At 39.2% G+C, this 12930-nt stretch overlaps 1 protein-coding gene across 1 annotated transcript; it reads right to left on the bottom strand.

Moving 5' to 3' along the window:
• Positions 1 to 6253: 6253 nt before the first annotated feature.
• Positions 6254 to 11370, bottom strand: LOC101859681 (zinc finger and SCAN domain-containing protein 5C; the record flags this gene model as incomplete). Its single annotated transcript, XM_005112035.2, is given in 3 exon segments — positions 6254 to 6716; positions 8669 to 8818; positions 10699 to 11370. Coding segments are annotated over 3 exon segments (965 nt in total), but the record flags the coding sequence as incomplete, so codon positions are not given.
• Between the last annotated feature and the right edge of the window lie 1560 nt (positions 11371 to 12930).

A 12930-nucleotide genomic window follows, 5' to 3' on the forward strand; every position in this document is an offset into this window, starting at 1 on the left:
CCCCACACCCTAACTCAGGTATGAGACTCAGATCTTCTGTGTGAGACAACCAAACTCCTTTACTTTTCCGATCCATCGGCCATTTGGGTTCTAGCCCTTCAGTCTGTAGATATGGCAAAGAATTTACATTTACAGGTTTTAATCAGCTGTGCTTTGTCGCTGTATAGAGTATTTCCGATGTCTGGGGAGGCAGGTAGGTAGGTGCTACTGCTACGCAGGTCGCAAAGTGCACGGCAGTTAGTTAAAGAGGTGGTGTGGTACTGTTTCATCCTGGCAGTCGCACAACGGGCAGTCGGGTGGTGTGTCCTTGCGGATCCTATTATATAAAGGAAGGCATTAAGTGGGATGTGCTCCAAACTGCTACCCCACCGACGCCGGTCGAGTTAAAAGGAAGATTATGATTGTTTCAAGACAGATGGACAGGCAAGAAAGTTTAGTAAAAAAAAGTTTTACGGCACTTGCAACACAATAAGGTCATATAAGTGCCGAAGATTAGAGGTGTTACAAGAGAGTAACAACAAACGTAAAAAAGAAGGAGGAGAGATGAGGACGACAGATGTTTAAGAGGAAAAAAGGAGCAAACCACACCAGAGCACCCGCCAACCACCCACCAGGCAAGAAAACCAACGAAGAAATCTGCCAAATATAAAGAATATCATCAGGGTTTAGAAACAAAATCAAAATGAGAATACTGTAGTTTAGTCAAAATTGTCTATAACTTACATAACGGCCACCCATTGCCAATGAGAAAAGTAGCCATCTTATTCTTAGACAGTTAGTTGTCTATTTTACACTGTGTCATGATGTTAAAAAACGATAAAAACAACAACAGCACCACCATCGCCAACAACTACAGCAACAGCAACAACACCACCACCAACAACAGCAGCACCACCATCACCAACAACAACAGCACCACCATCACCAACAACAGCAGCGCCACCACCAACAACAACAACAGCAACACCACCACAAACAACAACAGCAGCGCCACCACCAACAACAACAACAGCAACACCACCACAAACAACAACAACAGCAACACCACAAACAACAACAACAGCAACACCACCACCAACAACAACAGCGCCACCACCAACAACAACAACAGCAATACCACCACAAAAAACAACAGCAACACCACCACCAACAACAACAACAGCAACACCACCACCAACAACAACAGCAACAACATGGCTTTATGAGTATGAGCAGATTCTACTGTATTTTGGCGTCCTACTAAAGTAAAGAGACATTATAACATCACATTCCTAAAAGAAACCAGACAGAAAACGGGAAATACGAAGGCAAAGACTACTGCTATGGACTGACAACATAAAGTCGTGGACAGCATCATCGTTGGAACAGTGCACTAGAGAAGTGGACAACTACAACCCTGCGTGGTGGATCTTTGCTCATAAAGTTAGGTAAGAGGCCTCTGAGGTAGAAAAAACACCTAGGCCTACACCCTACAAACCTTTTGTTTTTGTTTTTTATTTTTTGGTTGTTGTTGTTGTTGTTTTTTTTTGGGGGGGGGGGGAGAATTTAGTAGAGGTTTTACGGTGTTTGCAACTGCATTAAAGGTTATAAGAGCGCCAGAAGATTAGATGTGTTACAAGAGAGTAACAAAAACCAGAACATGAAGCTGGAGAGATAAAGACGATAGATGTTTGATAGGAAAGAAGGAGCAAACTACACTAGAGCACTACCCGCCAACGGCCTACGTTTTGAAATTAAAACAACAACAACAACAACGAAAATCTCAGTATCAACAATACACATACTTGTACTGGCAAAAACAGTCATGTTTTAGTTTAGTTTTAGTAGAGGTTTTACGGCGCTCGAAACTGCATAAGGTCATATGAGCGCCAGAAGATTAGAGGTGTTACAAGAGAGTAACAAACATAAAAAAAGAAAAAAGGGAGATAAGGACGATAAATGTTTCATAGGAAAAAAGAAGCAAACCACACCAGAGCACCCGCCAACCACCCACGCAGTCATGTTTGTTTGTTTGTTTGTTTGTTTGTTTGTTTGCGTAAAGAGAAGCAAAAAGATATGTACAATAACAGTCATTTTGGGCTGGGGAAAAGTAAGACAGACAGACACTTTTTTTTAAAGTAAAAGTTTTACGGCATTTGCAACACATTATTAAGGTCACATAAGTGCCGAAGATTAGAGCAGGTGTTACAAGGGAGTAAGAAACACGAAAAAGAAAGAGGGGAGATAAAGACGTAACAGAAGGGAAAGTAAAGTGCTTACAAAAATATTCTCTGACAGGGAAATTATAAACAAGTGGAGTGGACCCATCAGTCTCCCACTCAGATTGATAAAATAATTAATATACTGTCCCCGTGGTTTTATGAACCCCGCATAATTTAGCAAAATTTGATTATTTTTTGCATACTTGCTGATTATTTTCCTTTATCATTCTTTGTTGAAATTAACAGAATCGCATAATTTTCCCATTTTTGGGCTCATTTTGCATAATTTCAGAATTTTTCTTGCATAAAACGACGAGGACAGAATATATAAATGAGTCACAACGCGGTGGAATGAGGCGCTTGTCAATTTTTGGACATGTGGAGTTATTGGTTTCGTTTTAAAGCTTTTTTGTCGGTTTTGCTCTCACTGAAAAAAATACACATTTATCATGAATTGAAGTCGAGACATTTGCGATTGAAAGAGGTGGGGATCACCTTCTAGTTTCACAGGTAAATTAGCGAGAAAATGGCCGCCAAAGATAGGCGACTTCCAAAGCTTGAGAGCTCTTAGAAATTGCAAATTTACATTTTTGTGCCTTACTTTATTCAGTAAAATCCACACACAAATAAGTTTTTAGATGGACCATAAAGTTGTTGTATTGTTGTATGATCAAAAAACAAAAATTCGATAAAAATTTTGTGACGAACAGAAAACTGCCAGTTTCGTTTCTTCGATTTCATTATTTTGACAAACGCCTGATTACACAACGATGCCTCACATATATTATACATCTTAAGAAGAAAAAAAATTAGCAGCACAGTGATCAAAAAACAAAAGTTGGAACTATCATTCGATACATTCATTTAATTCAGTTATTACTACTACAAAGGCAAGCAGCAGCATAATAACCAAGGCAGCAAGTGGCAGATACATCACAGAATTGTATTATTTTCACAATTATTTCCACTTTCATACATTTGAGAAAATAAAAACAAATTAAAAGACAGAAACAAAGCAAACAAACAAACCCCCCCCCAAAAAAAAAAATCACCAATACAAAATTATAGTAATTTACAAACAAAAAAAGACAAAAAACTGGACAAAAGCATGATGTAATGTAACAAGTACTAACTTCTAACTGAGTTGGGATAGTTTGCAAGGGCTATAACTCTACTTTTAAAGCCATCCAAACATTTCCTTCAAATGCTATGTTGTGTAATCTCCCCTGAAGTAAGTTGTCCTAGGCCTACCAGGATCTCACTTGGTCGCTTTTAAGCACAAGGGGGCTATCCCGAAAAATACTGTTTTCAGAAAATCGAAAAGTAATTATGTTTTTGCCTCTTGTTCAGTTTCTTTAAAAGACAAGGAGAGTTTTCTCTATAACCAAACAAATATACACACAAAATGAAACCAAACTCCTCCTACAGGTAGGGTTGGCAACGCCCACTTTTGGTGAAGGTCAAGATTTCTGGAAACCCCCAAAATCTGGATTAGCCCGCAATATTCATTTCTATTAACCTCTTCGTGACCTATATATGGTAAGCGCTGTTCATCATTTTTTCTTACACGACAAACGAGGCAAGATGCTGCTGTGATGTACGGTGCTGCGGAATGCTTTGTGAAGTGTGAGGACAATGATGACAACTGCCGATCGTCATAGATTGTCATCTGCATAATGCTTCTATTAGAGAAGCATTTCGTAAAACTAATCGCAGATTCACATTCAGCGATATTCTTTCTGTACAAAGAAATCTATATCCTTTACGAGATAGTTAGCCGCATTTACAAACCGGGTCTAATTATGGGCAACTGGCTACACTAGATCTAGCGTTACTTTTTGTCCCTGGGGATCCATAACTGTACCCGGTGAAGCACGAACTGACCCGGTGTACGGTAAAAGAAAGTAGGATCTGTCTCAAATAAGGGGATTGTAGAGGGTGGGGTTATTTAACGTGCCCCTAACCACCCTCATCAGCCTCATGAATCTATCCCCGTGGTTTTAAACAAAAGAAATTCTGAAATTATGCAAACTGAGCCCCAAAAACGTGAAATTATGTAATACTGTTAATTTTAACAAAGAATGATAAAGGGAAAAAATCAGAAATTATGCCAAAAAATTATCAAATTATGCGGGGTGCATAAAACCACGGGGACAGATGAATAGTGAGATTTCCATTGTTCATCATTTCATATAGAGAGCTTTTCTTTGGTAAAGTTGTCTTTGGAGTGGTATACATTGTTTTTGTTTGATTTTACTTTTTAGGTAAGTGTTTTACGGCACTCGAAAGTATTTTACGGCGCTCGTAATTGGAAATGGCCATACAAGTGCGCAGGACACATTAAACATTATTAAAGTATCTTTAGCTCAAAATTGCGCTCTTGTTGGGGGGTTAAGGTGAAGCTATAACACACAGTGCTGGAACTGCTTATCTCTTTAGGCTCTCGGACTCGCAACCGTAAGGTCGTGGGTCCAAATCCCGTCAGGGACCCCATGTTGTGTCCTTGGGAAAGGCACTCTACATGAATTTTCCTCACTTCACCCAGGTGGGAATGGGTACCTGGCTATAGACAGGGAGAAGATCTTGTCAGTTTGTTAGTGTTTGACTTTGAGCGCCTAATCAGCTGCTTGCACTGTATGCTTCCCGGGGAGCTGAGAATGTTTTGGAGTGTTCTATGGTCTGCTGGGGTAATAATATAGTGTAAAGCGCATAGAGTCTGCTGTTGAGCGGGGATATGCGCTATACAAATGCTATTTATTTATTTCACCACAGTAACCGGACGGTGAGTTTTTCGGTGCTTACTGAAGTCTGACTTTTTCATGCATCCCACACCACAATCTACACACGTGTACTTGAAAGGCCCCGTGTGTTTTCTCCTGTGTAAAGTTAGGGAAGCCTGCCGTAAAAATTCTGCTCCACAAAATTCACACTTGCAAGACTTCTCGGAAGCGTGTTTGTGTCTTTTCTTGTGAGTATTTAGTTCTGTCAGTAGTGCAAAGCTTGCATCGCAAACTACACACCTGAAAGGTTTTCCCTTATGTTTTTCACTGTGATGAACGGTCAGGTAGCCTTTTAGCGAAAATTCTGCAGCGCAGACTCCACATTTATAAGGCTTCTCCCCAGTATGTTTTAAGAGGTGAGCAATTAAGTGAGATTTTCCACGAAATCTCTCGTTGCACAGTTCACACTTGTAAGGTTTTTCTCCGGTGTGCTTTCTATTGTGAACAGTCAGTAGACCTTTAGAGGAAAACGATGCCGCACAATGTTCACACTTGAAAGGCTTTTCGCCCGTGTGTATTCTATTGTGAACAATCAAAGCATAACGGTACATAAAAGACACTCCGCAAACTTCACACCTGTAACGCCTGTCCGCACTACATTTCCCGCTGTGAGCCTCTAAGAGAGCTTTCACTGAATGCGCTTCTCCGTGCAGTTCCCACCTGTATGGCCTTTCTCGAAAGTGTTTTCTCTTGTGAAGCTTTAGCTGAAATGTATTAATAAATGCCGCCCCGCAGCGCTCACACTTGTAGGGTTTTTCCCCTGTGTGTCTCCTCTTGTGAACAGTCAGATGACTATTTTCCGTAAATTTTGCACCACAATCGTCACACGTGTACGGTTTTTCTCCAGAGTGTTTTCGTCTGTGAACGTTTAAGTGACCTCTCCGCGAGAAAGACGCTCCACAGACCTCACACATGAAAGGTTTCTCTCCTGTGTGCTTCCGTTTGTGAACTTTTCTGTCATGTTTATGTGAAAATCTCGCCCCACAAATTCCACACTCAAAAGGCTTCTCCGCATTAGGTGTATGCTTCCTCCTGTGATCAAGTAGGTCGGTCATGAGTGAAAATCCGGCATCGCAAACAACACAACTGAACGTTTTATCTCGCGTGTGTCTTTCCATGTGAACGTGAAGGTTACCTTCTTGTAAAAACCCTTCATCACAAACTTCACACTTGTAATTGTGAGGCATTTCCTTACACTTGTAATTGTAAGACTTTTTCGTTAGGTGTTTTACCTTGTGAATATTTAAGGGAATTTGGGATAAAAATCCCTCACCGCAAACTTCACACTTGTAAGGTTTGTCTCCCCCTATACGTTTAATCGCGTGGCCATTTTGAAAACCTTTCTGTCTATCTTCAGGCTTGTGTTCTCTCGCATGACACAGAAAAGAGTGCTCAAACTCAAACCTCGCACCACAAATTTCACATTCAAAATCACCCTTGACCTCCGGAACGGAGACTGTTCTATTTAGGCCTTGATCGTGACAACTGACTTCTGACTTCTCTTCGCTACTACCGTTAATGTCTAGCGGTTTGTTACGGGCGAGATCCCCGTTCTTTTTCTCTTTGCCACACGTTGCTTCGTGCAAAGAGTACAAGGCCCGATCAGCGTCTGCTACAGGAGCATTTAGCAGTTTCTTCAGGACACTATACGAGCGTTGTCCTGGTCTTCTGTCCACAACCTCTGCGGAGTGACCGGTGGTCAGCGAACTACGAAGGCCGGAGAGAGAGACAGCACCTGAAGGAAAAATGAAGAACTACAAAAGTTAAGTTTAGTTTTAGTACCGAGAGTTTTACAGCACTTGCAACACAATTAGGTCATATAGTGAAAATGATTAGAGGTGTTAGTTTAGTTTTTAGTAAGAGTTTTACGGCACTTGCAACACAATAAGGTCATATAAGTGCCGAAGATTAGAGGTGTTACAAGAGAGTAACAAACATAAAAAAGAAGGAGGAGAGATCAGAATGATAGATGTTTGATAGGCGTTACAAGGGAGAAGGGAGTAACAAACACGAAAAAAAAGGAAGAGAGACAAGAATGATAGAAGATTGATAGGAAAAAAGGGGCAAACCATACCAGAGAGCACCCGCCAACCACCCTTGAAATACAAAAAGTCAGCAGTGAACTATTTTATATCATTTATGTAACACTGGAGTCCGTTTAAAAACCGAAATCTTCAGGATCACTAAAAATTTTTTCAGTTTAGCAGTGTTTCTCACTGATTAGACAGAGTTGTTAAAATAGTGGTGATTGTTGACTGCGAAGAGAAGGAAATGCTAGCGGAAAATTTCACACATCTACCTCTTTTAGTAACTTCAATTTAAGCTGCAGGCTGCACGTTAGTCCAGATAGTGGAGTGCGAAAACCCAATGCCAGTGAGGTCATGAAATAAACTATTCGCCACTGTAGCTCATCTTTCTCCTGTTTTGTTATCTTGAAGCGTATATATATAAGACTTGATGATAGTGACATCGGTAGTCTAGTGGTTAGTCTACCTGACTCGTAATCATGAGGTTGATGGTTCGGGGGTCCAAACCTCAGCTCAGTCCAACATTGTCACTTTCAAGAAGACACTTTAAAGGAATTCCCCACTTGGCTCGGTCTTTTTGGAGATGGACGTTAAACTCGAAGGTCCCGCCTCTTAAATAATCTAACAGTGTTGATAGGGGCTTTAAACTTATATATACCATTTCACCATCACCAGACTTGATGACTTGCATTACTTGAGAATTGTTAGCGAAGACATAGTCGACTTAGCCTCGAAATTATTTGAGTTGAGAAATAGAAGAATTTTTACACTAATTGATAGTTTTGTTACACAGATGAAGAAAAAGAATCGGATTAACTGAGAGTTCCATTTCACATTCAAATATTATAGTTGGACACAAAAACAGAAACAGCTTATAAAAAAAGAAAGAAACATTTCGAAAGGTCAACAAAACACCCTTTCATTACTTTCAAGACCAAAATACGATATATATAATGCACAATACGAATGGTAATTTTGAAGAGATCTGTATTCATTATATATGCCCACCATACCAAAGAGTAAAAATTGTTTGTTTAATTTTGTATGGATTTTTTTGAGGTAGACTATGGATAAGAAAGGTAATTAATTGAGTATTCACAGCTCTCCCCCATACTATATATAATAATAATAATAATAATAAATGACATTTATATAGCGCTCAACCCCGAACAAAGTACACAGGCTCTGAGCGCTTTACAATACAGTACAACATACAACAGTAACATGAAACGTTGTGTTCTGACTAAAGAAAATTATTCCAAATATATTCATCTTATCAATTTAAAAACAGAAACGACTTCAGCTGACATTTGAATGAATCAAAAGATTTGATTTCTCTCAACGTACTTGGTAAAGCATTCCAGATCTTGGGGCCTTGGTATTCAAATGCCCTTTCACCCATTGTTTGAAGTTTCATAGATGGTAAAATAAATTTATTTTTGTCAGCTGATGATCTTAAACTGCGAGTTGGAATGTACACTAAAATAAGTTCTTTAGTCATGGTATTATACACTGTAACAAATTGGTCATACATAAAGCACAATAACGTGGACTTACTTCACCTTTTGAAATCCACATGATAACTCCTGTGGACAAAAAAAAAAGAAATACCACCAGAATTGTTATGTCAGCAACATTTACGAATGTGGTAACTACGCACCATTAGAACGGACATCTGTCTCCTCTAGCTCCCTTCTATCCACTTCTTCAGGCTGTTCTTCCGTTCTCTTAGAAGACTGTCTCTCCACAGCAGACTGAGTTGTCTGCGTTGGCTCAACTGGATGTGTTAGTGTGCCAGACGCTATTTCTCCTGTGAATACCAAAAAAAAGAACCAAAATTCAAAAATTAATCAATTTTTACTAGGCTTTACTTAGGCTATACCCGTGTGGTTCTCGGGGCCCAGTCCAAGAGACAGGGGAGCAAAGAATAGGACCACTGTATCCGTACCGCACATGTCGTAGAAGGCGACTAAGGTCGGTTGGGCAAAGGGTTAGCAGCCCTTTCCCATAAAACAAAAAGCAGCTACAAAAACATCAACAGCAAAAACAACACGACCGCCAGTTCTGGAAGATGGAGGACCTTCATCGAAACAGATAGAAAAGGATGCTCAGGACAGGCTTCGCTGGAGTAATGTTGTTGATAGCCTGTGCTCCACTGGGAGTTAAAAAGGGCAAGAGATACTTCTTAGGCTACTAGATGATTTAGTTTTAGTAAAAGAGTTTTACAGCATTTGCAACACAATAGTTGTCTTATATATATATATATATATATATACTGTAGTAAGGTTTTCTACGCAACAAACAATATCACAGACTGCGATGAAGTAGAAGACATTAATAATAAATATAATTTAATAATAGTAATACTTACTTACAAATTATAATAGTTCAAAGTATTCAAAAGATCATCTCACACAACTGAACTGAGAGAAATGGAAATGAGTTTTGAGACAAGATTATTAATTATAATATAACGAGATGCGCAACATGAATACTCAGTTTGACTTTGAAGTTTGAAGAGACTTGCCTTGTTTTGTTGTATTCTTCCATACTAGTAATGGCAAAAACAGAAGAAATCTCTTTCACTTAGGACTTAAGTATCACATGAAGTTCTTTTGGTAGACTGCAAATGAAAACAATTGTAACGATGATGGGTTGCACTGGTCACAAAATGAGCATTTTTTCATTCAAGATTAAAAATCTTTTTTTTTTTTATTTCAGACTTAAGATAGAAGGCATGCCCCCTATCCCTCCTGAACCCCCCTCCCTGAGATTGAGACTGGAAGGGTGAAAGTAAAGGAAGTGCCTATTTGCAACGCCGCGTTGCGATTAGCGCCAGTGCTAAATAAAACGCTGTGTCGCCATGTGTAAAATATCAAGCTTAATCTACACATCGTTATCGGAAGTTCTGATGGCCGAAGTGACAGCGTGTCTACGCTTGAAGCATAGATATGTCATGTACACTATAGGTTTAAAAGGAGATCCTATGCTCTATGGCTTGAAGTCAAACCATTATTTTTTTAGCGTGGGTTCGATCCCGGTCCTGGGCAGCTTTTTTTTTTTCTTGTTTTTTTGTTTGTAGTCATTGTCCTCTTCTCGACTGACCAACAAATTGTTCCCATATGTTCGGGACCGGGATTCGATGCCACACTTGGAAGCACTGAACATTAGACTTAGAGAACATAGACAGTAGACAGCTTGTATATATACACGTTCTCTAGGCCTAACTTAAAGTTCGAGTTGCACCGTCTTGTTATTGTTTATCCAAGCGTCTTTCGATTTCAAACTCTGACTCAGATGATTATGATTATGAGAGATGAGAACAAGACGTCTACTTTTGTGCAAACTATGTCAGAAACAATTGTTAGATCTAATCTAGATCTAGATTTTTCTAGATCTAGATCTAATCTACCCAATATTGATAGGAATAAGACAACGTCATAAAAAAGGAGTCAAAAGTCAAATCCTTGGAGGTTTATAAAAAAACTGAGAAAGCTTCCACAATTCAGGCAAAGCTACAGTACTATCATGTGTAGAAACGATGGCTACTACATCTAGATCTAATTCTAGTACTGGCGTTTCAAATAGCACGGGAGCTATTCAGAACGCGGCGTTGCAAATAGAGCTTACCGAAAGTAAATTGGCCTAGTAATATAATATAGGCCTATATAGTCCTAATTATACACCTACCTTTCTCCTCCAAATCCGGGTGATGGTTTTCCACCTCCATTAAAAGAGCACACTCATCAGTGAATTCAATGGTGGTGACAATGGTAGGCTTCATCTCAGTCATCTGCACTGGCACTGTTGTTGTCGTTGTTGACAATGTTGTATTGATTCGACCGTTTCTCGCTCGTTTAGTCCTGCAACCTTCAATACTGTTGGATGTTACTTCTTCTGAATCTGCCCTATCCATATACACAAGATAGGGCACATCTTGAGCTGCCCGTTCCAAAACAGATTCATCCTGATCAGAGTCGATCTCAGTCTTGATTTCAGTCTTGACTTGAATCACCTCAGCCTCATCGGCTTTTCCCTTCATTATTTCAGGATCTGATATTTCCACGGCAATAGATCAAGATCTAGAATCTAGATCTATGTCCTAAATCCAAGAGAGGATAATAATATTTTCAGTGTACATCGACACAAACAGTTTGATTTTAAAATTCAGAGATGAAATCTGTCTGGTCACAGCAGAAAGTTGTAGTTTCATAATTTGCTTGTAGATTTAGAATCTAGGCCTAGCAGTTAAAAATTCTGTGGACAGTATTGTTCTTGTTTATAGTTGGTATCCTCGGGATTTGGTCCAAGACAATAAAGTACAAATGTTAGTTAGCGTGGTGGAATCGGGCTCTTGTCAAATAATCAAAGTGAAGAAACTTGCATTTTTCAGTAGGTTTGTGAATTTGGGAAGATTGAAGAATACCGGACCACTCGTACATTATTGCGCGAGAAAGTGGGGTAGGTGGGACGGGTGATTGGGTGGAGGAGGGGGGAGGGGGCGTTCAGGGGGGAGACCTCCCCCTTGACAAAATTTTAATGAATAGATCTACCAGTCCGAGATTCTCCATTGAGATATATTAAAAACGGGAAAATTATGAATTCCTAAGGTTGGCAAATAGGCAAAGTCAGTCCGCTGGTCCGGTATTCTTCAATCTTACCGTGAATTTTTATCAATTTTTATTTTTTCGCTCAACACCTCTCATGCCTATTAAAGAACTCATTTCTGTGTGAATTTTTCTGAAAAACGTTGATTAAAGGCACAAAAAAATGTAAATTTGCAGTTACCAAGGACTATTAAGCTAAGGAAGTAACTAATCTTTGGTGGCCATTTTCTCACTAATTATTTTTACCTCTGGAAACAGGTGACCCCCACCTCCTTCTTTCGCAAATATCTCGACTTGTATTCAAGATAAATGGATATTTTTTAAAATCCAAATAAAGACAAGTGAACAAGCTTTAAGATGATACCAATAACTCTACATGCCCCCAAAAATTGACGAGAGCCTGATTCCACCACGACGCCTCACAAATAAACCTCCATCATGTACCAACTTAAATTTGTTCATTGGTAATCAACTTGAACGGTCTATTGCTGACAATTCCTAAAAATTAGATTCCATCTAGATGTATATTTATGATTCTAAGGCCAGTTCCATGTGTTTTAAAATATTATGAGAATCAGATGTCTAGGTAGCCTACTTCAAAGAATATTTATAGTAATTGATTATAGGTTATATTCAAGGACCATGAGAATACTAGTCTTAACATCCTTGATTATGGTACTGGAGTTATAACATCCTTGATTATCGTATTGGATGTATGCCACCTGTGAAATATGAACTAATATCGACAAGACAGGACACTGCCGCTGAGCTAGTCAGTACCAGCCCTTGTATTCCCCTCGCTGTCACCGCTAGCACTGACATAATATTGATCAAATTAAATACAGAGGTCAGATCGACCTTTCGCTGCCCAAGAATTACAAAATCCGCTCAGTAGCCTAATGTCTACCTAGTTATGAGAAATCTGACATTGAAACTTTTTTTATTTTCACAGCACGTCAAGTATTTTCGAGTGCAATGTTCTTTGAATAATTTTATATATCTTGATGACGACTCCTAGTCTTACGATTTTAATAAAGCGGGTAGAACGTAATTAAATCTATTTTCGGGTTCTGCCCTGTACAAACCCGTAGTAGATTTCTAATTCAAAACGGCTAAAAATGATAGATAGTACTTTGTATTTCTAAGTTTCAGCTTGAATGATTTATTTTAGGCCTTGAGGTACACATCCATGCCCAGGTGCTCTTTCATCAAAGCTCTCTCAGGTCGACGACCATTATTTATTCATTAATAATAATAGCTTATTTATAGATAGGCACCAGCCATTCATGTCCAAGAAACTTAGCCACATCTCTCT

The sequence above is a fragment of the Aplysia californica genome, unplaced genomic scaffold (genome assembly GCF_000002075.1).
Source record: "Aplysia californica isolate F4 #8 unplaced genomic scaffold, AplCal3.0 scaffold01168, whole genome shotgun sequence".
NCBI lineage: Eukaryota > Metazoa > Mollusca > Gastropoda > Aplysiida > Aplysiidae > Aplysia > Aplysia californica.